Here is a 26,372-nt window from a genome sequence, read left to right as displayed (position 1 = left end):
AAAATGAGCTATGTTAAAAAAAACCTGATCAGGTTACAAATATATTCTGTGAAGGACTTCCCTTGGATACATATATACATGTACTAGGTAAGGCATTGTTTATTTTTCAGATTCTGAAAATATTTTAAACTCTATTTTTTTTATTCAAAGCCAGGCCACAAACCCTCAGTTAAACATGGAATTATGACACCTGTTTCCCCCACCACCCCAAGGAATCATCACCTTAATTCTCACGCCCAAAAGGTAAAGGAGAAGACCACCAGGGGCCAAATGCCGCCACTTCCTCTTTTTCAAAGAGCAATGTGTCCAAGCTTTGCAAGCAGGGTCAGGTCACCCAGGGCTGCAGGTACCAATGCTAGTTTTGCCCACCTTCCCAGTAAGTGTGCCAAACTGAGCAAAATACCAAGGAGTTGCACAGTTCTGTTCTCTTGCCAAACATCTTAGAAAACCGGGCCAGCTCCAAGGAGGCAGGGAGGCTTTCCTAGGAGGAACTACTCTGCCCGTATTCAGGCAGAAGCTGTGACTGATGCGGTACTGGGGACTTGCAAGAGGGAACAGGCATTCTTGGCTAGCTGACAAGGGGTGTTTCCAGGGAACATCCAGCAAAAGATACAGAGCTGGGAGATGGTACCAGTAAAACCAGTGGAGTTCTTCATAGGAAGGCCTACTGTACCTCAGCACCGCTCTCCTCTTGAACAGCTCAGACATCAAGCCCTGCCGGCACCATGACTTAAGGGACAAAAGGCAGACCCTTATTCCCTCTCCTGATGTAGACCTGCCAACCTCCTTCTCACCTTGTCCCCAGGGCTGAGGCCAGATCTCCAATCAGGATAGCAGTCTTCCTTCCAGCCATGCAACTGATTTTTGGCCCCTCTCTGGGGCCACCCGCTTGGATTCTCCAAGCCACACTGCCCAGGGCCGTTCCCATATTGGGTCCCGAGAGACAGGGCCATCAGGCCACAGTGGGTGGCAGAACACTCTCTTTGGACCAAGTGGCTGTGAAGGGCTCCTACCCAAACCCACGGCCTCTCTTCTGGCAGTTTTTTCCAACACCAGGGTCAGCCTTTCTCTTCTTCTCTGAATGCACGGGCATTCCAAGGAAACCAAACCTCCCAGGCACTGTGGACCTCAGAGAGAGAAACCACCACAACGTTCTGAAGCTGGCCCCTGGAGACGATTCCCCCTAATTAGTGCAGGCGGATCGTTAAATGGGATGCTGTGGAGGAAAGTGCGTCAGGCTTGGAGCAAAGCTCCTGAAGTAACCCTGCAATTGATGGGAAAGGAAATGCTGAGTGGCCCGCACACAGCTGCCAGTTTTTCTGCTGCATGTCAAGACTCAGGATGGCTCCCAGCCCTGGTCTTGCTGCCTGCAAACATGAGAACAATTGTTTCCAAATTGAAGGACATCAACAGGAAAAAGTCACCACCACCCCGTAGGAAGGACGGGAAATGCTGCCAGCCTTCTACTGTACTCTACTTCCCCGTTTCCACTCTGGGGCCACATCAAGTTCGCTTCTGCATCTGAGCAATCAGAGGCTCCAGATTGAAGCGTTCTCGTGAATGTCACTGGGATATGAAATGATTGTAGCCTCCTGAGCGAAACATTCAAATTGGCTCAGAAGATGGAAGCAGGGAAGCCCAATTTTGTCACCTGTCTTGGAAGGTCAACAGTTGCTTCTCAGTATAGTGTTAAAGGCCCATTTTGTTATGCTGGAATGAGAAAAGATCCCCCTCTCGTCTAAGCTTGGAGCGGGGGGGGGGGGGGAAGAGGGCACAGCCACTCATGTCAGCAGCATTACAAGCTGGTGGTATTGATTGTACAAAATTGGGGATGGGAGAAAATAAGAGCTTGGAAGTACCAGATTTTTAGGCCTTCTTATTCACTGACTCAGAATGCCTCTACCTTTGCAGAGACTGCCCCATTGCTCTAAACCCCTGCACCTTTCTGCTTTGGAAAAATGGAGCTTAACAGCCCAAAGGCAAACACACCCACCTCAACCTGTCTTGACTCTCAAAAGATCCCACCGGAATCCTAACCTGACGCTCAGCTACTTGGCATCCCTGCCTCGGCTTTGGCCTTTCAATAGAGACGTCAGGACGAAGCCCTTGCAAAAAGGGAGGCCCACATGGGCTTTTTCAGACACTGGGATCGGGAAGAAGGAAAGCCACAACAAGTCCCTTTGCTCTAAGCAAAGCCGAGCGTGATCAGCCACAAAAAGTGTTGCAGTGCAGAGACGATGGGCTACAAATTGGCCAGGCCACTTGAACCTGGCTTTTAAAAACATAAATGCTGAATTTCATCTCCCTCACCTTATTGCTTGACCCAAACACAATGAAGGTGGGTTCCTGCACCCTTCTTAGTAACCAATGGAGGTGCTGGGGAGGGGCTTGACAGGAGGCAGCACCATGGAGGACAAAGGAGCATAAAGCGAAAGCTACGGGGGCACGTTCGGCCCACACTGAGGGCACCTCTTTCGAATGAATCTTTTATTATCAAAGTACAATGTGTACAGTGAGATTGGCTGAGCCTCCCTTCGTGCCCCTCCCACAACTCACAGTGACAACAAACCCACCATCTTGTTACACCATGTGAGCTAATTGCACAACACACCGGCCTCGCAAGTCAATCATACATAGCGTTATTTTCCTGACAGCCCATGGACAGAAGCTGTTCTTCAGCCTGTTGGTACGGCTGGCTATACTTCTGTATCTCCTACATGATGGTAGGAGAGTAAAGAGGTACCGACCAGGGTCTGAGTCCCTGAGAATTTTCCTCACTCTTCCAAGGCAGCGGGCCCTGGCGAGGTCATCCAGTGGTGTCAGGGGACAGCCCACGATGTCTTGTGCTGTGCTCACCACCCTCTGTAATATACCAAACCACAATACAGTGCGAGAGGACGCTCTCTAAACTGGAAACATCCACAGAAGTTGGAGCCTCCTCTGTGTTCAGCTGCTCTTGCTCCATCTATGCATGTGGACACGCCTTATCCAGCCTCTGGCATCCCTGTTCACTGCTAGCAGTAGAGGGAGGGAGGGAGGGAGGGAGGGAGGGAGGGAGGAAGGAAGGAAGGAAGGAAGGAAGGAAGGAAGGAAGGAAGGAAGGAAGGAAGGAAGGAAGTAAGTTTCTGCCAGCTGCTCAGAATTCTCCAGGCTGCTTAGTAAGGCAGCATCCAGATGCTTTACTTCCTGCCTCCCAACCACCAACAAGAAGGCCAGGAGAGAGATCTAGTCTCCCCAGTCAAAAAGCAGAAGCCAAGTCAGGAGCAGCAAGCAAAGGGGCAACTAGGGATCCACACAACCTCCCACAGATTTTGGCTCTGGTTCTCTGATAGCTGATTACTGGCAATGTTCTTCTTACAAACATTTACACCATCAGGATGGATATTGGGGCAGGGTCTTTGGGGAATGCTGGGGGGGGGAGGAATCATTTGCAGCAGGAGCGGAGTGCTCACAGCAGCTGTGGATTCTGGAGTCTTGGAAGAAGGATAGAAGTTAATTAAATGGGAATGGTGGCAGTGCCTCCTTCTCAGCCCACGAGCAGATAGGCAACGTCCAGCTTTAGGAAAACAAACTGCACAGCTTTTCCTCCACTGTGGTTTCTTGGTGGCACTCTGGACTACCCCTTGCGTCAGATAAACTAGCACCAGGAAGGAGAGGAATCCCCAGCAGTCTTAACAAGAGGGATCACCAGGACCCCTGCCCCACAAGCAGGGAGCAAAGAATCTACCCAGAGTCCCATGCAGCACAAAGTTCTCTCTCTCACCAACGGGCCCAGCAACAGCTACCCTCCTGCCCAGTGCCCACTCCCAGCACAGACTCTTGGGTGGCAGAAAAATGTCACAGCAAGAGGCCAGACTGCGGGAATCAGCTTGTCACCAGCACCTGTGAAACTGGCATCTTGGACATCAATCTTTTGAGAGTGCTGGATGGACTTCCTATGGGAGCCTCAGTCTGGAGAGTGTGAGATGCCCCATCAAGAATGAAACTGGCTCACCGTTCCAAGTGTGCAAATCAACACAAGGCACCCCATCCGAGTGCCTCCATCCTAGCCCTTTCCATGAAAAACAATCTGGTGGTGTGAGACAGTGCCAAGAGACCTTTACCCCTCCAAGGACAGTCAGCTCTCCAAAACAGACCCAGGCTCTAGGGAATTGCACAGGTCATGCAGACAGGCTCCTGGCTTACAGGTGGGCATTGCGGGCTGGGCTCCTGAACATTTCCAGAAGCCTGGTTCCAACACAAAAAGTAATTCCCTATTTTCCTCTTGTGTGCATGGAAAACATAAAATTAATCAGGCAAACATGTCAAAGCCAGAGCAAACCACCCAAAATGAAACTGGGCTGTTTTTTCTATACATACATACACACGTTATGCCCGCGCACACACGCAAACACTTATACACATACAGGTAGCGTGTGTATGTATGTGCTATGTATGGATATGGGTAATATACTTTCTTTTGAGAGCAGGCAACAGAATTTAATGTGTGCCAGGGTGCTCACAGTAAAAACTGACAGTAAAGGTTATCCTAATCCTAACTTCTTCTTCCTCATGGAAAAAAACAGACCAGATGCCTTTTGGGGGGGAAAAAATCCCTTTCTGACAACTATGACCTGGATAACTGAGAATCTCCACGGATGCAAAGCAGCAAAGAGCCAGAGCGAAGCTCGCCCAACCGGCACCCCGGCCCTTCCACCGCCCTGCAAGGACCCCGCGCCCGACAACGGCCGTGCGGAGCAGCGCAAGGAAGGCTGCCACGAAAGCAGAGGACCGGCTCGTCCTCCTCCGGCTCTGGGCACACAGGACCGGCAGCCCGCCCGCCTTCTGGCGGCACCTGCGGCGCTGTCCAGTTCCTTCCCCAGCCCCGCCAGCTGAGCAGAAGGGAACCCTCTCCGACCGCACAATACCCGGCGGAAAGCGAGGCGCCTCCCTCGAACGGGAGGAGGATCCGAAGGCTGACAGGAGGACCGCTACTGGCCCGAGCGCTGCTCTCCGCCGTCGAGCGGCTTCCGAGCTCTGGCCCAGGACGGTGCGGCCGGCGGGAACCGGCGAAGGCGGGTAACAAAGGCGGCGCAGCCCAGCCGCCGCCGAAGCCGCCCGGGAAGCAGGCGCGCCAGCCGCCGCCGGCGGGGGACGCCCCGCCCGCCCCGCCGGCCCGGCCGCGGCGCTGGCAACAAAGCGGCCTTATAAGGCAAAGGCCCGGAGCCGCCGGGCGCCGAAGGGCGGCGGGCGGGCGCGCTCACCTTCTTCCGGGGCTGCCATTTCATCATATTTGTGGAGCGCGGGGCTCGGGCATCAAGGCGCGGCGGGGGTAGGCGCTCGCTCGCCAGGGCCGCTGCTCATGCCGCCGCCCTCCGCTCAGGGCAGCCCGAGAGGGGCAGCGCCCCCGGGAGCAGCGCGCCCGCCCGCGCACATCCAAGCCCGCCGCCGCGCCCCCTTCCCGGGCGCAGGCTGCCGCTGCTCCGTCGGCACTAAAAGCGGAGGGGCGGCGGCCGCGGAGGAAGCGGCGCGAGGGAGCCGCGGCCGGGCGCCTGGCAGGGTCGGCAGCCGGAGCGCGACCAGAGGGAGCTCCGCGGCTCCCCGCCGCGCCGCCGCCGCCGCCGCCGCCGCCTCTTGGCTCGGCCGCGCCTCCTCCCTCCGCCGCACTAATGACTTCCTCCCCCCGCCCCCCGTCGTCCAGGCAAACAGCCTGTTTCGGCCCCGCTTTGGAGCCGCCCGGCCCTAGCGCCCGCCGCTCCCCGGGCCGCAGCGTGGCGAGAGCAGGGGCGCTCCTGCTCTTGGTCCTCCGAGCCGGCTCCGCCGACGGCCGGCTGAAACATCGGCACAGCCGCCCCGCCTCAGGCCACTAGCCCAACCGCGCGCGGACCTACCCAAAGCCAGTACGGGGTAGAAACGGTCCCCTTGCCGAGTCCCTCCTGGGCTGATCAATGGAAGCACCTCTCCGAGCCGGCTTCTGGTCGGCAAGCAGTGGGGCCCTTTCGCTTGCCTGGTTCCCACTCCGCAGCAAGAAAACTTGGCCTGTAATCCTGCCTTAGACACAAAGCCAGTTGGGTGACTTGGGGCCAGTCCCTCCCTCTCAGCTTCAGAAGAAGGCAACGTGTCTGTGTAATTTGGAAGTAAGACAGAGTCAAAGGCAGGCACCCCCCCAACCGTGTTCTTGAGACAGCACTACCCCCAAACGTAAACTAGGGGCAAATGAGCCCCAATGCTCCTGCCAGAAAACGACCTGCAGCCTAACAACAACAAAAACAAAAAACGGGAGTCTGAGGTCCATCATCCCCTCTGGAGCTCACCAAAAGTCTAACTTACCCAACCATCTAAGTGACAGATATCACACACAGAGAGATAGGACTGAGTTTCCAAGAAGTCAAGGTTGCCACCCAATTGCTGGCTGCAATCACAGGAACTACATGGGGCCACAAGGCTAATCCAGTGCAAAAGAGTGGTGAGGCAGGGCTTCCTCCCAGGATGGACGAAGGTCTGACTTTCAAGGTGTGGGAAAATCAAACACTGGATTTTAAAACCAACTCAACACTAATGGCATTAAACATACTGTTCTGGCCAGTAGTCACATCTGGATGACTACTTTAAAAAATGATATGCGCCCACCACCCCGCCTCCATGATAAATGCCTCAATTCCCCCCCCCTGCAAAACAGAAATTCCCAGCTTTCTTGACAAACTGTATGCTAAAAAGGGGGTCAGAACAGCTCTCAGCCCCCCCCCCGCCTTCTCCATCTACTGAACTGAACTGAACACAACTCACCTAACACCCCTCCACTCAGTCACAGCTTCGAATTTTCTCTGCCCAAGAGAGAAGCACAGCAAGGAGTGGCACTTTTGCTGACACCACAAGAGAAACCCCAGAGGCAGTTGAAGAGAGGGGTTCTTCACCGTCTGTCTGCTGAAAAACCTGCTGCTCCCAGCCATTTTCACCCTAACCAGTTTTTCCCAGAAAAAAAATCAAGCAAGTGGAAAGGAGCCGTATCTGGACTTCCCCACCCCAATTTAAACACTATATTTCAGGCAGGGTAATGACACAATGAAAGCCTCCTTTCTGGAACACAAAGAACTGTCTTTGTTCAAGATGCAATGCTAGGAAATACTAGCAACAACCCGGCAGATTCACTGCCAGGCCTGAGCCTGCCACAGCCCGGCTGGCACAAGAGACTATGCAGGGTGTTCAAATTCCTGCCAAACAAAAGACCTAAGGAACAAACAAACTTTGAGCACTGGAAGCGCATCCTTTTGTTTCTGAGTCACTGTAAATCACCCAGCCTAAAGAGTAACAAAATCCCTTCATTTTGTTTGCACGGGCTTCTTCCTGGGCCCCAGACCTGCTGACACCTGGCTCAGCATTCCCGGGGCCTGTGAATCCTGCTGGTCTCTACCACTTTTACCCACCAACCTGAAAGAAGGACAAAGCCAGCAGTGCTGGAGATGAGTAGAGCAGAAAGGCAAATAGAGAGATTTGCATTCTCCACCTTTCCATCTTGTTGGCCAGCAACAGTTGGTAAGCTTTCAAAGCATTTCCACAATATTTGGTCTATACTGATTGTTTTAATTCCTTTCAGCCATCTTGTTTTTGATTTCACAGAAAAGCAAAACACAGTCTTGTTAAAACTTCAGTGAAACACATATTTGTACTCGCATGACGAATTTTCTTCACGGAAGAGCAAACCAAGGTCTGCTGGGCATATTCTCCTGTTGGCTCTTGCACAGTGTGTGTTGGGGAAGCAGTTTCCTGGGCTGGGGTCACTCTGCAGGGGTGAGAGGCGGAGGGCGGTTGGCACAGCCATTTGAGCAGTAGCGGTGCAGAATGCCAGGAGCCTCCCCTGGCCCCAGCTCCGTCCCACAGTCAAGTTTCAGAGACTCTCTCTTGGGAGGCAAACCAAGGTGTTTTTGCCAAGGCTCAGATGTTCCCAGAGTGGTGAAGGAACCTGCCCTAGAACCACTATGGGAAGCAGGTCAGCCTTTAGAAAGCTACAAAAAGTCTTGCACAGGTCACAAAGAAGCTATGCCAGAGGCAGGACTTAATTAAGATAACCCCCCAGCACCACTTCCTCTGGATTCTTTTATTCTCCAGCAGTATTAATAGCCCTTGATGATTTAAACTCTGTCCAGTCACTCGGTCCATTCACGGACATCTTCCTGGGGCCAGCAAGTCTCCCTGCATACTCTTCCTCTGATCACCACAATGTGCAACCTTTACCTTCGGCTGCAATGGGACACATCAGGAGAGGTGGTACTGCAGTGCTTTGTGGGCTGGTCCAGGATCCTCAGCCTAACACAACACCCTCCTCCCCACAAGTCCAGCTCAAAGAACAGGCAAAAGCCTTTGTGCCCCTACGGCCTTCTGCTTCAACGAGTACTACCTCTAGTGTTTCTCACGGCTGCCAACAGGGCAGCTGTGGGCTGGGAAGGCAACTGGCCAACACTGGCAACACTGCAGTCTGGATATGTCAAAATGACTTTTAAGTAAGCTGGCACAGGAGAGGTCAGCCCAGAAAAATATGCTGCTTCCTCCAGGAAGGAGGGGAGAGGAGGCGGCTTGCTTTGTCAGCTCCGCACCTCTGGTTTGTTCCCCCTTGTGCTCTGCTGAGGCAAGGCCACGCCAGGTGGAGGTTCCCTAAAGTGCCAAGAAAGCATTTTGGGGCAGTGAAATAGACCCTCCTTGGTGCAAACCACCTCCCTCCTCAAAGTGCCCGCTGAATGGGTGTCTCCGGGGGGGGGCAGACAAAGGTGCAGGTGCTGTTCTCCTGGGTCATGCAGGAAAAAGCAGAGAATGAAGCAAGTCATTTGGGGCTGTCAGGGTGGCGGGGGATCCTGGAGGGGCCAGCAAAGGCATGCCGGAAGGGGCTTCTGCTACAATGAAGACACAGACAAAGAGCCAAGAAAAATGAGTGGCACCCACGTTCTGTCTGAATTACACTGCGTGCCACAAAAGACATCTTCAGCTCAGCTAGAGCTGAAATTTTCTGCAGAGGTTCTGATGCAAATCCCGATCATTTTGGACTCCAAATGGAGAGGGCAGAAAGCCACAACGTGAAACAAAGCTTTGTCCCCTTCTGGTTGGATGGTGGGTGGCTTCCATATGGTGGTATCCCCAAGCGTGGAGTGGTCTCCCTGTGCAGGGAAGCTCTCCTGGCACTGCGTCTGGCATCATTCTGGGATCCAGCAGAGACTTTCAAATGAGCTGGGCTGAGTATTTAGAGCTGATGCTTTTTGTTTTTGCAGACAGCACTGATAGCACGACTTTTTACAAAATTGGAGAGCCCTCCTTTCCCCCAAGGAGCTTATGGCAGATGACACCAAGATCCCCCATGGTCCTACAAAAGGCTGGGCAGAGCGGCACAGGGGTTCCCACTCTCAGAAGCAACTGCAAGCAACAAGAGCCAAAGAATCCATCATCTCGACGACTGGACAACTATCACTGAGGATTCTTCAACTACCAGCTTTAATGCTTTTCTCAAAACATAAAATATTAATGCAACCCACTATTTATACAACCTGGATCCTGGCCAACAGCTTCCACAGAAATAATATCTGTAGACCACAACAGGCATCCAGAAACAGCAGAGGCCTAAATAGGAGGCCTCCAAAACCATTCATTTTCTGTTTTGGCAATGGTGGTTACCATCCTTCAGAAACTTTTTTGAGATTTCAAACGTGGAAGCATTCTGGAGAAAATTGGAGGCCCCTCACTAGAAGGGGTGCTCCTCCAAGCATTTCCCCCCCCCGACTGCTTAGCCTCTTCATCCATAGGATGAGACAGAGGCCGAGACTCGGGTCATCCTGGGAGGCATTTGTCCCAGGAGCCTCGGCCACTTCCTCCGGCTGAGGCAGGAGAAGAAAACTGCCTTCCATGGAAAAAGAAGAGAAGCTTGGCCACCAACCAGCCTTGGCCCCCCATCTCAGACCCCAGGAAGCCAAACCATAGAAAGAACCTGCAAGCCCCCTGCCCCCCTCCCCAGTTCTCTCCTACTCCGGTCCAGGCAGAGGGGAAATGCCAAGCAGCAGGGAAGCTATTTGCCATTGGGAAGGCATTTGGAGGCTTTCAAGGACCCGAGGGGCTTGGTGGATGTGGTGACTGGGGGGGGGGAATCTGATGAGCCTACCAGCAAGGTACTTCCTGCCCTAGAGCCCATCAGCGACAGAAGAGGGCTCCAAAGGTTAGGCAACAAAGATCTGAAGCAGCCAAAAAGGTCTCCTCCCTGCACACAAGGAGAGAAAGCGAGGACGCTTCCTCTGCTCGCCCCATGCATCACGGCTGGCACACGTTCACTCCAAATCTCTGGACTCCAGTGCTACTGGACTAGAGAGTTCCTGTGCAGCTGGTTTATCGCCTCCCCAATGGACTAAGCAGTGGCAAAATACAGGACATTATAATGGTGACAGCAAAGCCCCAAAAATTCTGCTACAGCTGGACATTCCTCCAGAAAACACCCCCTTCGTGTCCTAGTTGAAGACCCCTTTCCCATTTTGTTTTTTGCTATCTCAAGAGCCAGAGACTTACAGAAAATGGCTGTCTACACAGAACGGGATTCACGTCCCAGAGACCTCCTGGGGCTGCCCAACAAAGTACGCATGAGCCGAATCTTTGCACCCCTCCCTCCCTCCCTCCCTCCCACCACCACAGCCATCTCTGTCTCTCTCTCTCAGAGCAATTTACAAGCATTCCTCCCCCTTCCTCAGCTGGCTGCTCTTCCCCTTTTCAGGAGGGCGGTGCACCGAATTGGAAACCCTGCATGTGCAAATCAACAAAATAACTGGCCACGCAAGCCACAAAAAGTTGCCCAGGAAGGCAGAGGGACTCTGTTTCAAGCCACAGTGGATTTAAGAGTCTACCATTCTCTGCTCTGCTCCTGATGGGCGGAGTGTAGCAAGGCTGCAATTAAGGGAAAGCAGGCACAATGGGGAAGCAGGAGTTTAGTTTTGCTTCCAGCTCCATGCACAGTGCCTGCTAGGACAATACGCATCCAGCTGGGAAGCCTCGCCTTGCCACAGCCTCTTTCTAGAGAGCAGGATAGCACATTTTCTCGAAGGCCCCTGCCCAGAAACACACGGACATATACACAGAAACACATATGCTTTGGGGTGAGTTACAGCCACTCTGTGTGGGAGATTTTCAGGGCAGTTCCAGCAGGAGAGTTTGAAGGGAGGGGCAATGTATGGTCCCAGGAACTTCACTGAGATAAACCCAAAGGCCATTTGGGTACCCAGATGGTAAGACAGAAGCTGGATTGCTGTTGCTTTGGGAACCCGATGGTATCCACCTCAAGGTAAAGAAGGCAAGTCAGGCAGGGAGGCTGGGGGCACAGATGGCTCTCCATGTGGTGCCAGCTGCGGCTGCCATGCCCCACCCTCCAGTCCCTGAGCTTGGTAGGATGCTCCTGTCCCTCGAGGCACAGTTGTGGGACTCCCACCCTCCCACATGCCTCCATAGACACACCTAAGTGTGGACATCCCTACCTTCGGCCATTTGGGGTTCAGAAGCTGGGCCTTGATAGCATCGTCCAGAGCTCTGTCGTACTGCTGGATCTTCATATATGCTGCAGAGCGATTGCTGTAGAGGATGCAGTTCTGGGGATCGACCCCCAAGGCTTCGCCATAGAGCAGGATGGCTCTGGGGTAGTCGCCCGCATGGCAAGCCTGGTTGCTCTGTCGCACTTTCTCCACAAACTCAGCCTTACTCAGGGTGGGCCCGCTGGAGCCCTTATCCTCAAGGCTTCTGGACCCAAACAGAGTCATCTGGCAAGGGGAAAGGGGCATTTGCTTAGAGGCTCTGCTACTGGCAAGCACACAGAAGCCATGGGGTGCACTGTGGTCAGGTTACTGCCTCTGCCCTGAAGCAGAAGCTTGCCCCGTGGCCGGGGCAGATGTAAGTGTGCCCTCTCCCTTTGGGGACTCCCCCGGGGCCAACCTCTCCAAATGAGACACTCAGTCCTTCAGGGAATCACTGCCTCATGCCACAAATAAAGAAGCTTATTTCTTGACGCCCTAGTATTATGACATGGGGATCCACCCCTTTTTCTATCTCTGTAGGAAGATCTCCCAGGGCAGTAAGAGAGCTGATCTCTCAGCCAGTTTACAAGGCCTGCAACCTGGTGTTCCCTGGATGAAGGGAAAGCTGTAATAGGGCTTTGTACTCCTCCCTCTTTCTGCACAAGGATGTTGGACAGAGGGAGCAGCAACTTCCTGAATCAAACTAGTAAAAGAAGTATGTTCCCATAGGAGGAGAATGCAACATGATTAATGAAAAGCTGAAATTGGTAGCCTTTGGGAGAACTCCCTCAAGTCAAATCCAATCTTTTGAGGAAGGACTTCAGTGTCACATACCAGATTGTTTGCTTCAGATAAATCAAAACCAAAGATCCAGGAAGCTTTGGCTAGTTATATGCAGGTGAGAAGGGAGTTCAGAAGAATTCCTTCCTTCCCCTTTGTTGAATTTTTAATCCATGGAGATTACATAGACAAAAGTGGAGTGTTTAAGATAAGCTGCTCTCCAGTCCAGAGTAGCAATAAAACAGACTATTTGAAGAGCATCGCCCCAGCTGGGAAATGACCACTGGATTCCACTCAGGGTTGAATAGGGCCATTTAGAGGAGCAATTCAACTCTGCAAAGCTAACAGCTCCCCCCTGGTTTCCACCTTCCCATCACACCAGGGAGAAAACAAGGTTTCCTTAACAAGTTCAGTATTGGGGCTCCCCAAATAGGAATGGACGCGGTTCTTCTGCTGAATCAGGAGGAAAGGAAAAGCAGACCTGTTGCACGGGGGCTTCTGAGGCAACAAGCCCTCGAGGGACCAAGGTGGCCCTCCAAGCGACCTGAAGTCGGGCAGGGAGCAGATCCCGCTGAAACCGCTCAGAAAACAGGCCCTGGCGGGTGGGCGAGGGCAGCGCTGCTCCTGCAGCCAAAGGGGACGTTTTAGCCTTCCATAAACACACCGAGCGAGTGGGCGCCCCAGCGGGAGCGGGACAGAGCACAGCAAATCGGGGGGGAGAGGCAAAGGGGCTGAGGGCAGCCCCCCCCGCCGGAGCCCAGTGCCCTCGGCTCCAGGCAGCCCCGCCCGAGAAAGGCCGATCCGGGGTCTGGCCGAAGCGGCTACATGGAGCGACTCTCCGCGCCCGCTCCAGGAGCCTCCTCGGCGGGGAAGCCTTTCTTCTTTCGGGCAGCTCGCACCTGGCACAAACCGGGCTCGCTCTGCAAACCAACCGGCCGAGCCAAGCCGACGAGGGGAGGCCGCCGCCGCCGCCGGCTCGCGCTCGGCTGCCGGGAAGCGCCGCCAGACCCCGCGCCTTCCCCGCTCGCGGGCCTCCGGCTGCAGCTTCCACAGCGCCAGAAGGGGGGCGCGCCGCCGCCCAGCAGCAGCAGAACCGCCGGTGCCCGAGGACCGGATCTCGCGCGCCCTGGGCCGGCGGCCAATCTTTCTTGCCCGAGCAGCCCCGGGCCGGTTCCGCGCCACGGCTCACCCGAGCGAGCGGCGACTCCCCCGCACCGGCTGCTTCTCCTCCGTCGCCGCCTCGCCGCCGCCACGCCCTGCGAGTTGCCTCCTGCCGTTGCATGGCCTTCAGCGCCGCCAGCCCCCGGCCGGCCCCCGCGCCATTTTCGGCTCCGGCCGCCGCTTGGAGGGGGGAGCCGCCTTGCGCCGCGCAGGATGGCCAGGCAGGACTCGCCCCTGCCCCGCCTCCTCCCAACTCCTGGCGGAGTTTCCCCAAGTTGAAGGGAGCCCTCCCAGCTGGGCTGTTGGGGAAGGGGCGGTCCGCGGTGCCAGCCCCCGCCCGCGCCGGGGCCCGGATGGCTCAGCCGGTCGCTTGGCCGAGCCACGCAGCCGAGGAAAGGAAGCGAGGAGCAGCTGGTTCTCAAGTTTTATTACAGTAGTTTAAAAAGGGGGCTGGAGGCAGCTATCAAGGCCCCGGCTGCACTTTCTGCCTCTTGGAAGGCTCGGCCCTCTCGCCGCTGCCATAGTCGTCGTCCTCGCCTCTTTTTCTGCCAGAGGGCGCCTGGAAAGGGGTGGAATCCTCTGTCAACTCTTGCAGCCGGATGCTGGGGCAAACCCCATGTCCCAAAAACGAGAGCTGTGGCCAGATTAGGGAGGGCCCGAAAAATGCCTAAGAACGCTTCGCCAGCAGACACCGCCTCACATCCTCCTTTGTTCCAGCTCTGCGTGTGGTGTTATGGTTGGTGATGACCAGGACAGTTAGCGCCTTGTGGGATCAAAGACTGATCCAAAGGGGATGTTGAGTCCCCATTCCAGCCAAGCTGAGACCCCAAAAGGTCTTCAGATGTTCAGGGGTCCCCACCTGCCTCCTCAGCTCACAGCTCGGCAGATGCCTTAGTGGAAGCCTGGGAAAGGACGGCCACGGAGGCACTTGACCGAGTTGTACCCTTGCGGCCCCTGACCCGGCGCAGATCCCAATGGGCTCCATGGTTCTCCGCGGAGCTCCGGGAGATGAAGCGTCGGAGACGGGGCCTAGAGAGCGTTTGGAGGTCCAGCCGATCTGAATCCGACCGATTGCGACTAAGAACCCATATTAGGTCTTATCTCGCAGCGATGAGGGTAGCGAGATCTAACTACTTCGCTGCCCTCATCGCGTCCGCAGATAATCGCCCGGCCGCCCTGTTTAGGGTGACCCGCTCCCTCCTTAACCAGGAGGTTAGTGGGGAACCCTTGCAGGGGCGTGCCAAGGAATTTAGTCAACATCTGTCGGACAAAATCGCTCGGATTCGGACCGGTTTGGACTCCGACTGGGCAGTATCGGATGATCAGGACACGAGCGATCTTTTCAATGTCACCTGGGAGGAGTTCGATCCTGTAACTCCGGAGGAAGTGGACAGGATCATGGGGAGGCTGAGCTCCACCACATGTTTATTGGACCCGTGCCCTTCCTGGCTGGTTTATGCAGCCCGGGAGGGGACACGAGGCTGGTTCCAGGTGGTTATATCTGCCTCTTTGAGTGAGGGTAGTTTTCCCGCCGCCTTGAAAGAGGCGGTGGTGAGACCTCTCCTCAAGAAGCCTGCCTTGGACCCGGCTGTTTTGAATAACTTTCGTCCGGTCTCCAACCTTCGCTTTCTTGCGAAGGTTGTTGAGAGTGTGGTGGCGCATCAGCTCCCTCTGGTCCTGGATGAAGCAGATTATCTAGACCCGTACCAATCGGGCTTCAGGCCCGGGTACAGCACGGAGACGGCATTGGTCGCGCTGGTGAATGATCTCTGGAGGGCTCGGGACAGAGGATACTCCTCTGTTCTAGTCCTATTAGACCTCTCAGCGGCTTTTGATACCATCGACCATGGTATCCTGCTGCGGCGTCTCAGGGGATTGGGAGTGGGAGGCACGGTTCTTCAGTGGTTCTCCTCCTATCTCCTGGGACGCTCGCAGTCGGTGTTGGCAGGGGGGCAGAGGTCGACCGCGAGGCCTCTCGCTTGTGGAGTTCCTCAGGGGTCGGTCCTCTCGCCCCTCCTGTTCAACATCTACATGAAACCGCTGGGTGAGATCATTCGTGGTTTTGGAGTTGGGTATCATCAGTATGCTGATACCCAACTTTTCATTTCGACCCCAAACCACCCCAGTGATGCCCTCGACGTGATGTCCCGGTGCCTGGAGGCAGTCCGGGTCTGGATGGGGAGGAACAGGCTTCGACTCAACCCTGACAAGACGGAGTGGCTGTGCGTACCGGCATCTCGGGATATTCAGGATATCCCACCCCTCATTATGGGGGGTGAGTCATTATCTCCTGTAGATAGGGCTCGCAACTTGGGAGTCCTCCTAGATTCACAACTCTCCTTGGAAGACCATATCGTAGCTGTGACTAGGGGGGCCTTCGCCCAGGTTCGCCTGGTGCGCCAGTTGCGGCCCTATCTAGACCAGGATGCCTTGCGCACGGTCACTCATGCGCTCGTGACCTCTCGTCTTGATTACTGCAACGCTCTCTACATGGGGCTACCCTTGAAGACCACTCGGAGGCTCCAACTGGTACAGAATGCAGCCGCGAGAGTTGTACTGGGAGTCTCCCGATACTCCCATGTCACACCTTTGCTCCGCGAGCTGCATTGGTTGCCAGTTGTCTTCCGGGTGAGGTTCAAGGTGTTGGTAATGACCTACAAAGCCCTTCATGGCATGGGTCCAGAATACCTTGGGGAGCACCTGCAGCTGGCGTCAACTTCCCTCCACCCAGTACGCTCCCACAGAGAGGGCCTCCTCAGGGTGCCACCGGTCAAAGAATGCCGACTGGTGGCCCCCAGGGGGAGAGCGTTCTCTGTGGGTGCACCGGATTTATGGAACCATCTTCCGGTTGAGCTCCGGATGGCGCCCGATCTCCGCTCCTTCCGGCGCGATCTTAAAACCCATCTTTTTAAACAAGCTGGCCTGGCCTGATGGGACTGGGTGGGATTTTTATAAATGAGTTCAATTTTAAATTTGTATTATTTATGGGCATTGTTTAATCATGTTTTAATAATTTTAATTTTTGTATCTAATTTTTATGTATTGCCCTGTTCACCGCCCTGAGTCTCTTGAGAGAAGGGCGGTATACAAATTAAATAAATAAATAAATAAATAAACAAACAAACAGAACATGTGGGACAGAACAAAGCCTGCACTGGGCCCCACGTCCCCCAACCTTGAGCATAACATAAGCCTCCCCGCCCCCAGCACTGGAACTGGCACCTTTTAGCCTCATGCTCAATGCACCAGACATGGACATACTGTTATTTGGCAAGCCTGACTTAAAATCATGGAGCTGCTTGGTCCCTTCTTCAAGAACAAAAGCAAAGGCAAGGAATACGTACCGAAGTCGGAGGCTCAGGCTTAACTCTCATGTCCTGTGTTTGAGCAAGTATCTGTTGAAAAGTATGCCTCATAGGTTCATCCTATGAGGAACACACATGAGCACAGCTTTAAGGAAAGCCCCGAGACAGTCAGTGTGCACACTGGCCAATGAAGAATGCTGAATGGCTGGGCAGAGGGGGCAGAACCCGCAGGGGAAGTGGCATGAGTCTAAGCACTGGGAGGAGGGTACGATCCTGCCTCAGGAAATAAACACCCCCAGACCTATGCAGCATTTTCCTTCATTGCCTTGTTCTTTGCACACACACCTACGAAGCAACAATAGGAGTCCCTTTCTGGTTAAGTGGTGTCCTACAGAGCACAGCAAAGAGAAACAGCCACAGAAGGAACTCTTGCTTGGCTTCCCAGATTTGCCTCATTGCCCCCTCTCGTCACTTTTGACAAACAGGGCTCAAGCACATCTCCTGCCTCATTCCTCTTCCTGCAGAACCGCCCCATTCCTTCTCGCCCTCCAGTCTCCCCTCAAAGAAAATTCCTCAGCAACCAGGCAGAAGCCTCCCAGACGGACAAGCCTGTCCCTACCTGCAGCCAAGGGTGCTCCAAGGCCTCTTCTATTTTCAAGCGCCTGGTGGGGTTCACAACTAGCAACTTCTGAACCAGGTCAAAAGCTGCATCAAGGAAACAACAGGCTGTTAAGGGAAGGGAGCTCCACCTTCCTTTGGTGCACAAATGCTGCCGATAGAGGCTTTCCTTGCCCTGTGGCATCCCTGCACCATCACCCTCTCTCCTGCTGGAACTGCGGCAGCAACTGAGAACTTAATCCCCTTGCCCAAACAATGGCATTTGTCAGAACCCAGGAAGCCTGTCTTGCCCTCTGGGACAGCAGTTCTGCAGAGGTCTGTAGGGCTCCAGCCCTGATGAAAGTCTTTGAAGGCTTGGCTGTGCTCCCAGGCCACCAGGTGGAGCCTTCGGGCTTGTATGTGTGGTTTTTCTTCTGGATGCACACTTTCTGTTTTATCTTTGTTATTTGCCTTTAAAGTGTAAACCATTCAGAGTCATTTGGCCTCTAAATTGCATAAATAGCCACACCCGTGAGTAACCTTCTGTTAACATGAGCCCAAAAAGGGAGAGAAAGGGGCAGGATCCCCATCAGCTGAGACAGCAACACCCTTTCCTCACCTTCCTTTTACCATCTATAAATGGAAATCCTGCCCCACTCTCTCTCTGGCTGCGGAAATCAGACTAAACCTGGTGAAGATACTGTCTTTTATCCTGGAGTGTCTCCAAGGGCAGCTCCTGCCAATCTCCCCAAAGCCACTGACAGAGCGAACAGGCTACAGAAGGTGCCCTCTGGCTTTGCCTTTGCCGGTCTCCTCCGGCCTCAGCTCCCCAGCGCCTTCAGAAGCTTTCACCTAAGATGAGACTCCCCCATCTTGCTCCCTCCTCAAGGCAACAGTAGTAACCGATGGTAACATCTGAACTTCCCAGCCAGGCCAGAGAGGCCAGGGTGCCTCCATGGGGCCCTTCCTTGGAGGTTCACTCAGGACGGGATTCCAAGGCCGGGAAGGCCGCAAACCTTTGGGCAAGTTAAAAAGCTAAGACAACGGCAGGCTGACTGGCGGGTGCCTCAAAAGCAGTTAATCCACTCTCTCCCCACATGCACACACACACACACACACACCCCTCCGTGTTCCTTGGGAAGCACTGCCGTACCATCTTTGGAAACATCCTTCCACACTTCTTCAACATAATAGTAGTCTCCACTGGTGATCTGCTCTGTTAGAGACAGCCGGGCACTTTGCTTGGAGAAAGGCGGGTAGCTAGAGAGGCTGAGCAAAAGGAAGAACAGTCCCTTTTACAACAGGGGGACAGCTGCAGCTCATTCCTTCCTGCTGGTACTTCTCAAAGCTGCCTTTGGCCAGGTTTTTGACAGCGGTAGTGTAAACCCTAAAATAAGCGCATTGCTTTTAAAAATATAACCTTTCCCAAACAGGCCTTAAAATCCCAGCACTCCCCAAACTGGCCCTCAGCCTCAACCAGAATGTTCTGTGTGATCTCCTCTCTCCAGCACGGCTAAGTTCCACATTAGGTTGCAATGCCAGAGACCTGTACTTTGACCTAGGGCTGCAACCCCGGGGTGGGTGGGTGGGTGTTATCCAGACATTACTCCGATCTCAGCGAGTTTACACCAAGGTACAGCATTAGTTCTTGTAAAGAACAGGGATGTGAAGCTGAGTACTTTACCAGCAATACTAAACTTTTTTACCACATAAAGAGAATCACTCCAAGACTCCAGCAGTCCACAGATCGTCCATATCCATCTGTTTCAGCAAAACGTAGAATCTCTGGAGCAAGATAGTCAGGAGTACCACATAATGTTTGCATAAGAGAAGTTTCTCCAACAATCTTGGATTGCCCAAAATCTGTAATCTTGTGCAAGGAAAGTTGAGAACAGTTCAAAACTTGAAATAAAACTTTTCCTTGTGCCTGTTCAGTCTCATCAGAAATGTACATCTTACTTTGCCCTCTTACTCAGTATAAAAGGAATTTGCTTACAGGGGAAGGCAGTTCCTTACTTACCTTTAAAAGGCAGTTCTCTTCCCTAGATGATAAAAGCACATTCTCCAATTTCAAATCCCGATGAACTATGCCATGTTTGTGAAGGTACTTTGGAGAATACCAAAAAGGGAAAAAAACATGGAATAAATGGACTTACAAAAAGATGCAAGACAGGAGTCTGGTAGCCCTTTTTCAAACTAACATGGTTTATTTTTAAGGTATAAACTTTGGTGTTCTGCTGATTACTATTCACAGCTGTTTAACTTCTGCCTGAGCTTAGTCATAAAATGCATTTTGACAGGCTCCCCAGGTATTAAACCCCCCCTCCCCAGTTCCTTCTTGATGTGATACACAGCATAACTCCACCTCTAACAGCAGATGCCTGGCTGAGTCGCCAGCCAGGCTCCCAGATCGCGTTGTCACAATTACCTGCACAGCCAATAACATCTGGTAAAAATAAAGTTTGCAAGTTCTTTCACTCAACCGTGCTGGTCGCTGAACCTTGTCAAACAGTTCCCCACCTTCCATCCTGAAAAGATTAGAGGGAAAGTTACGGGCTTTGTTTTCTTCCTAGGAAGCACATGTCAAGGTAACGCAGAGAGACCCGGTGCTAACCAGGAAAGATCAGCTCTTCAGGCTGAAATTAGAAGTGGGGTTCTTTGCAAATGACCCCAACTGACTCAAGTAATTTCCTGACTTGCTGGACCTCACAGTTATTTGAGCCACAAGCATTTGCGATCAAGGGATTGTTCATCAGACACCAAAATCAGGTGCCAAGATAAGCCTTGAAGCAGCAGCTGAACATAGATGGGGATGGGCTCTATTTCCTGGAGTTAAATGGGCCTTGAAATACTATTCATTTTTTATAGATACATTTTCTTTCTTTTCCTTCACCCTTACCAGCTCATCTTCTAAATATTGCTGATTTCTGGAAATATCAGATGCTCATTTCAATTGCAGTGAGTCACAGACAGAAACCCAGAACCACAACTTACAATTCCAACACAATGTAAAAGTCTTTTCCTCCAAAGAAATCTATTATCTTGATTAGGCAGGGCTACAGAGAAAAAGAAAGACAATATTCAGAAGTGACTCTTATGGAAAGTGTTTAAAAGAGCAATTTTGTTTTGCTTTTAAAAAGGATTGTGAATCCATTCATACAGATACGAGTCGCCTGATTAAGTATGCTTTTAAAAAAAGGAGGACAGTGTCTTTTTAAAACAAGTAATTTTCTCCAGAAACCTGAGTGACTTAGTTCCAATCAAAAGAGAAGAGGAGCACACCCAACACAGAATATGCTATTCACTTTGAAGGTTACTCACATGGTCGATCCTCTTCAAGATCTCCACTTCTCTCTCAATGTTAGAGGGCTTGTCCTGCTGTTAAACAACGGAGCATCAAAATATAAAGTCACCCCTGCAGCTTGAACTCATCCCCTTAAATGGAAGCATTTTTCAAAACAAGACAGTGATAGGAGTGGCTGCTGTAATGAAGCAAAAACCAGAGGAAAAATAAAAACATATTTGCTCAACTGCAAATTAAATTGAAAAGGGAGACAGACAGAAGCTCTTGGAGAAAAGATCTTCACCTTAAAAAGTGGGAACAGAAGCTGGTAAATGTGCAGCAAAGCTGTTACCTTTTTCTACAGGGCTGAACTGGGGTGTGTGTGTCAGCAGTGGGGCATTTTAAGAGCTTTTTAGAAAATTTATGCACTTGGATGAAATTTAAGTCCCTCGGTCTTCCAAAGGGGTTCCCTCAAGGTGGAGGGTGAGGGGTTTGAGCAAGCTAATAGGCCAATCAACATTTGCTTCCTGCATCAACCTCTGGTGAAAAACACACACAGAGTAAAGGCATTGAAGCTACATGGAGTCCACAAACACCCAGCCAAACATGCACAAACATGTTGCATCAATATGTTAAAACCAGGGATGCTTTCCTCCCTTCAAAAGATTCCTTTCTGGCTAGGATTAGGGTACAAAGAAACAAAATGGAAAAACTTACCATTTCTGGCAAAGCATCAGTCATAAACTTTGCTTTCTTTATGATTTTTATGGCAACTTTCCTATGGGTGTCCCTTTCAAAGGCCAACTTCACCTCTCCACAGGCCCCACTAACAGAAACAGAAGGAAGAAATGGCTGTGTAAGGGAGCCCCGGGTGCCTAGCAATCTTGTTCTTACTCTCCTCCCACAGTGGGCCCAGGGGAGCCTCGGGGGTGGGGGGTGGGAGACAGGCCCACAGAGACCAGGGGGCTGCTCCCAAGAGGACAGCTATGGGCAGCTTTAGCTTAGCTCTTTGGCCTCATCTGGTTCTAGTATGATCCATTCTGCCCAGGCAGTGTGAGAGCAGCTGAAGCCGATGCAGAAAGATCTTCCAACTGAGGGAGACCCATGCTGAAACCAACCTGCCCCCCACCCCAAGAAAGGGATCCCTCCCACCAACCTGCCCAGTGTCTTTGAGACGATGTACTTCTTCTGCATTTCCTTGGGGTATTCCAGCTGATGCCCGGCTTCCAGGTCAGAGAACACAAACACTGGGAAGGGAGCAGAGAGGGCACTCCTGTTACAAATGGCATGAAGCCCTTTTGCACAACCCAGCCACTGCCATGCCACATTGCAAGCATGGTTGAACGTGGACAACGACTAAAGGGCAAGACTATCTTCAGGGCCTGAGAAAATCACCAAATGCAAAAATATTCAAGGAAAATTGTGGCCATTTGGAAGGAGCATTTGCTTTCCAATTTCTAACTGTAGGTCTACTTCATACACTCACCCCTTTTCCTTAAAACTACTGGGGGATGATCACAAACATTATGGGAACTACCTCCTGCTCTGCCTAGACAGGCATTCTGAAGTGCAGTTGGCAGGGGTTGTGTGGGTGGGAGGAGCAGAGTACAGCCCCAGCCCCAGAGACTGCGTGTGCTGCATCCCCTGAAGGAGAAATATGATCCTACAGAGGTGCTGTTTCAATCACTTCTGATGGCATGCCCTCTGCAGGATTCTAGCACGGGGTGCCCGTGGCATGCATTTGTCTTTAGGTTGCATCTTTCTGGGGCACAGCAGGTGTGTGTCCAGCCCTGGACATGTGAGGCGTGCCAGGTAAGTGAAGGAGCATTTCTGAGTTGCTGTGGCTCTGCTGCCCAAGAACAAACGCAGAGAGCAGGGGGGGGTGTGTGTGGCTGTCTCAAAAGTAGGTTTTCCATGCCTCCTGCTGTTTGGACATGCCAAGCAAGCTCTGCCTACCTTTGTTGTGAGGCAGAGACAGGGCAATTTTGGCCACATGGGCCAGAGGAATCTTCCTGCCCTTGCCCACCACACGGTCATTGACAAAGGTCCCGTTGGCACTTTGGTCTTCCAGGTAAGTCACAAAGCAGCCCCGAGGTTCCAGTTCCTTGGCAGAAAAGCAAACTTCGCTCAGCTCCCATCGGAGGGAGGGCAGCGGACCCATGCCCCAAAGGGGCAGCCCCCCAGGCCTCAGCCCCCTCGGGGCTTACTCTGAAGATGCGGAAATGCCTTTTGCTGTACTGCCGGTAGGCTTCGCTCCTAGCCAGATCCAGCTTGGAAAAGCTGTAGTCGCAGCCGGGATCGCGGCCAAACCAGTACTCGTTCTTCAGGCAGACTGAGTGGGAAGAGGAGCGGGTCCGGTCAGCCCGGGCAGGCCCGGCCCACGAGGCGGCTCGCGGAAGCCAAGCGGTCCACCCCACGCCCGGAGCCGCGTCCCGAGCCGACCGCTCCCGCCCAGGCTCCGCTCGGGACCCTTCCCCGCAGCCGCCCCAAGCCCCCGGGCCGGCTACGCACCGCAGTCGGGAAAGCCCCTGGCCAGGCCGAAGAGGTGTCCCCACGGCCGGGGCGCCGCCTCCGCCTCCTCCTCCTCCTCCTCCTGGTCCTCGGGGATGGCGGGCAGGTCGTGCGCGGGGAGGGTCTCCAGGGAGCTGAGCGTGCCGGAGGAGGAGCTGCCCGAGGAGCCCGACGGCTGCTGGCTCGGCGGCGACGGCTCCGGGCGGGACATGGGGCCGCGGCGCCGGGACACCTTCCGCGCTTCCCGCCCTGCGCCTGCGCGGGGCGGGGCGCCTGCCTGCCTGCCTGCTGCTGCCTGCCGGACTGGATGTGGCGGCGGGCCTTGCGCGCGGGGGCCCCGCGGCGGGCCGGGTCCCAGGCGCCCGGGCGCTGCTGCTCCTGCTGGAGCTGCGGGGCTCCGCTGGGGGGGGCGGCGGCGGCGGGGGGCGCCGGCTTCTGCCCCTCGTGCCACGCCTTGCAGCCCCCGGAGGCCCGCGCGGACCTCTTCCGGGTGCTGGGCTGGTGAGGCGCGCCCGGGGCGGGGGGGGGTCGCCGGGGGGGGGGGGTCGGGGGCGCGGCGCCGATTGACGCTCCCTCCTCCCCGCAGCCCGCGCGGCTTCGCCGTGGACCTGGCCGGGCTCCGGCAGCGCTTTCTGGCCCTGCAGCGCTCGCTGCACCCGGACCGCTTCAGCCGCCGACCGCAGGTAGGAGCCGATAGGAGGAGCCCCGCTGGAGCTGGGCTGGAAGTCCCCGGGGCCCTTGACCCCGCCACGGGGCGGGCGCTGTGATCCCCTCCGTGCCTTGCAGGCCGAGCGCGGCTTCTCGGAGCAGCACGCCGCTCTGATCAACCTGGCTTATCGCACCCTCCGCAGCCCGCTCAGCCGCGGCCTCTACCTGGTAAGACGGCGGGAAGGGGCGGCGGGCTGGGCGGCGGCGGCGGGGTTCACCCTGAGCCGCGCCCTCTGCTGCTTCCCAGCTGGAGCTGCACGGAGTCGAGTTGGCGGCGGGCAGCGATGCGGAGGCCGAGCCCGGCTTCCTCGCAGAGGTCTTGGAGCTGAATGAGCAGTTGGCGGCCGCGCACTCGGAAGCGAGCCTGGCTGCGCTGGAGCGCCTTCTGGCAGGTCGGTGAGAGCTTCTGGGGCCTCTGGGGTCGGGAGCGGAGGCCCCTCTGAGCTTCCCTGCGAGGCGGCCGAAGGAAGGCTGCGTGGTTTCCTCCTCTTCCTCTTCTCTCTTCCAGCAAAGCAAGAGGCTCTGTTGCAGGAGGTGAGCAGGGCCTTCGAGCAAGGTAGGAGGCCGGGTGGGCGGTGGGTGGTGGGACTACGAGCAGGACAGTCAGCTCACCCGCTCTCATCCATCCATACAGCCACGCAGGCTCCTTCACAGCCATTTTCCCTGGCTTCCTTCCCAGAGTTTCCCCCTAACTTCCCAGTGTAGGTTTCCCTGGCGGTTTCGGCAGTCCTGTTACCTTGTTAAGGCTTGTTCTGGTCTTCTAATTGCAGATGACCTTCCCAAGGCCAAAAGGCTCTTGAGCAAAATGAAGTACTTTGCGAACCTTGAGGAGAAGGTGAAGGAAAAGAAAGCTCCTTCTTGATCCCTCATCCTGTTTTGGGCAACCCATGATGCACTTTGGCTTGTCCCTTCCTTGACAAGGAGTCACGGAGGGACTGAGGGAAGAGGGCAGGTAGCAACCTTGTCCTGTCTCTGCTTGTGGGCCAGAAAGAGAAGCTGCCTTTGAGGGAGCCCACAAATCAAAATAAAGGCGCTCTGGGCATCCATTTCGGTTTGCGTGTATGAAAGGTGCTTGGCCAAGATGGTGCCTACTTCTTGCGTCTTTTGGCAGAAGTTGGCCGACCGTGCACGGAGAGACTTTTTACTGCCCTGCAGGATAGTGGGCATTAGAGCAGGGAAGCAGGGGCTGTTTGCCTCACCCTTCTCCCCTGCAGCCGGGAGTCTAGGGCACGCTGGGATGGGTTCACAGGTCACCAGGACTAAAAGGGCTTGGGGGTCTCCTGCCCAAAGCTGTTCAGGAAAGTGTCTCAAGTGGTCACATGTACCATTTGAGCAACCAAGCCCTGAAGCTACACCAGGGCTGAAGACTGACACTAGGGTTCTCGCAACTCTGTTAATTTTTCCATGCTGTACATACTTATAAGCCTCCATTTCCTTCATGATTTTCTAATTAAAATGCTGTGAGCTTTTATTCTGCCCAGAGAACTACCCAAAAGAGTTTCCCATATTATGAGTAATATGTATGGTGTCCTATTACCCATATATGTCAAGAACTCTCCCTCGATTTTCTCGCCAACTGTCCCTGTTTCTAGCAAGCCTCTACTGCATGCAACAAGCCTGATTGGTGAATTGTGTTTTGGAGGCCAACTGCCATCTTGGCCCGGCCAACTTTACTCTCAGCGGCTCTTCCTGCACTCGTCCCCTTGACTAGCACGGCTCAGCTATGTTCTAAATGTAAAGACAGGAGCCAGGTGAAAAGCAGCCCTTTATTGAGCAGGCCCTGCTCTCTAGAAGGCGGGTATACAGGGAGTGCAGAATTATTAGGCAAATGAGTATTTTGACCATATCATCCTCTTTATGCATGTTGTCTTACTCCAAGCTGTATAGGCTCGAAAGCCTACTACCAATTAAGCATATTAGGTGATGTGCATCTCTGTAATGAGAAGGGGTGTGGTCTAATGACATCAACACCCTGTATCAGGTGTGCATAATTATTAGGCAACTTCCTTTCCTTTGGCAAAATGGGTCAAAAGAAGGACTTGACAGGCTCAGAAAAGTCAAAAATAGTGAGATATCTTGCAGAGGGATGCAGCACTCTTAAAATTGCAAAGCTTCTGAAGCGTGATCATCGAACAATCAAGCGTTTCATTCAAAATAGTCAACAGGGTCGCAAGAAGCGTGTGGAGAAACCAAGGCGCAAAATAACTGCCCATGAACTGAGAAAAGTCAAGCGTGCAGCTGCCAAGATGCCACTTGCCACCAGTTTGGCCATATTTCAGAGCTGCAACATCACTGGAGTGCCCAAAAGCACAAGGTGTGCAATACTCAGAGACATGGCCAAGGTAAGAAAGGCTGAAAGACGACCACCACTGAACAAGACACACAAGCTGAAACGTCAAGACTGGGCCAAGAAATATCTCAAGACTGATTTTTCTAAGGTTTTATGGACTGATGAAATGAGAGTGAGTCTTGATGGGCCAGATGGATGGGCCCGTGGCTGGATTGGTAAAGGGCAGAGAGCTC

General features: G+C 53.8%; 3 protein-coding genes across 5 annotated transcripts in view; 1 reads left to right on the top strand and 2 right to left on the bottom strand.

The window, feature by feature from the left end:
• The window catches only part of TTC28 (tetratricopeptide repeat domain 28), a gene marked incomplete at its 5' end in the record, with an annotated part of 30,778 nt that extends 17,212 nt beyond the window's left edge, over positions 1 to 13,566 (bottom strand). The window contains 2 exons of one of the 2 annotated variants that reach the window (XM_083373731.1): positions 11,472 to 11,750; positions 13,474 to 13,566. In XM_083373731.1, coding sequence (XP_083229857.1) covers positions 11,472 to 11,750; positions 13,474 to 13,566 — 372 coding nt within the window. Of the gene's footprint in view, positions 1 to 5,243; positions 5,582 to 11,471; positions 11,751 to 13,473 lie in introns of those variants that run through there. The other variant, XM_083373730.1, reaches the window with a different exon arrangement.
• A 289-nt stretch (positions 13,567 to 13,855) lies between these two features.
• Positions 13,856 to 23,373, bottom strand: CHEK2 (checkpoint kinase 2). Of its 2 annotated transcripts, none has more exons than XM_083373685.1 (14): positions 23,142 to 23,373; positions 22,838 to 22,962; positions 22,587 to 22,734; positions 21,787 to 21,877; positions 21,348 to 21,456; positions 20,669 to 20,725; positions 20,342 to 20,403; positions 19,776 to 19,875; positions 19,368 to 19,454; positions 19,054 to 19,217; positions 18,501 to 18,616; positions 17,370 to 17,455; positions 16,790 to 16,870; positions 13,856 to 14,004 (listed from the first exon to the last, which is right to left on the bottom strand). In XM_083373685.1, the coding sequence occupies exons 1-14, from the start codon at positions 23,350 to 23,352 to the stop codon at positions 13,909 to 13,911; spliced, it is 1,533 nt and encodes a 510-aa protein (XP_083229811.1). In that variant the 5' UTR covers positions 23,353 to 23,373; the 3' UTR covers positions 13,856 to 13,908. The 2 variants fall into 2 exon arrangements, with proteins under 2 accessions (XP_083229811.1, XP_083229810.1); XM_083373684.1 differs by having other exon boundaries at positions 20,669 to 20,722.
• A 34-nt stretch (positions 23,374 to 23,407) lies between these two features.
• HSCB (HscB mitochondrial iron-sulfur cluster cochaperone) lies at positions 23,408 to 24,899 on the top strand. The gene is made up of 6 exons (XM_083373690.1): positions 23,408 to 23,642; positions 23,728 to 23,824; positions 23,928 to 24,017; positions 24,097 to 24,241; positions 24,358 to 24,405; positions 24,620 to 24,899. The coding sequence occupies exons 1-6, from the start codon at positions 23,449 to 23,451 to the stop codon at positions 24,709 to 24,711; spliced, it is 666 nt and encodes a 221-aa protein (XP_083229816.1). The 5' UTR covers positions 23,408 to 23,448; the 3' UTR covers positions 24,712 to 24,899.
• The last annotated feature ends 1,473 nt before the right edge of the window (positions 24,900 to 26,372 follow it).

This window comes from Vipera ursinii (assembly GCF_947247035.1).
Source record: "Vipera ursinii genome assembly, chromosome: 14".
Classification (NCBI taxonomy): Eukaryota; Metazoa; Chordata; class Lepidosauria; order Squamata; family Viperidae; genus Vipera; species Vipera ursinii.
Note: the sequence above shows the minus strand (reverse complement) of the source record. Positions and strands in the feature narration are given on the sequence as shown.

Excerpts from the sequence above, each read along its gene's own strand:
- CHEK2 (XM_083373685.1), bottom strand. The coding sequence starts at position 23,352 with ATGTCCCGCCCGGAGCCGTCGCCGCCGAGCCAGCAGCCGTCGGGCTCC. Across the intron at positions 22,963-23,141 it reads CAGGGGCTTTCCCGACTGCG|TCTGCCTGAAGAACGAGTAC; the intron begins GTGCGTAGCCGG and ends CTTCCCACTCAG. Across the intron at positions 19,876-20,341 it reads TTTTACATTGTGTTGGAATT|GATGGAAGGTGGGGAACTGT; the intron begins GTAAGTTGTGGT and ends TAATCTTTTCAG.
- HSCB (XM_083373690.1), top strand. The coding sequence starts at position 23,449 with ATGTGGCGGCGGGCCTTGCGCGCGGGGGCCCCGCGGCGGGCCGGGTCC. Across the intron at positions 23,643-23,727 it reads CTCTTCCGGGTGCTGGGCTG|CCCGCGCGGCTTCGCCGTGG; the intron begins GTGAGGCGCGCC and ends TCCTCCCCGCAG. Across the intron at positions 24,406-24,619 it reads GAGCAGGGCCTTCGAGCAAG|ATGACCTTCCCAAGGCCAAA; the intron begins GTAGGAGGCCGG and ends TTCTAATTGCAG.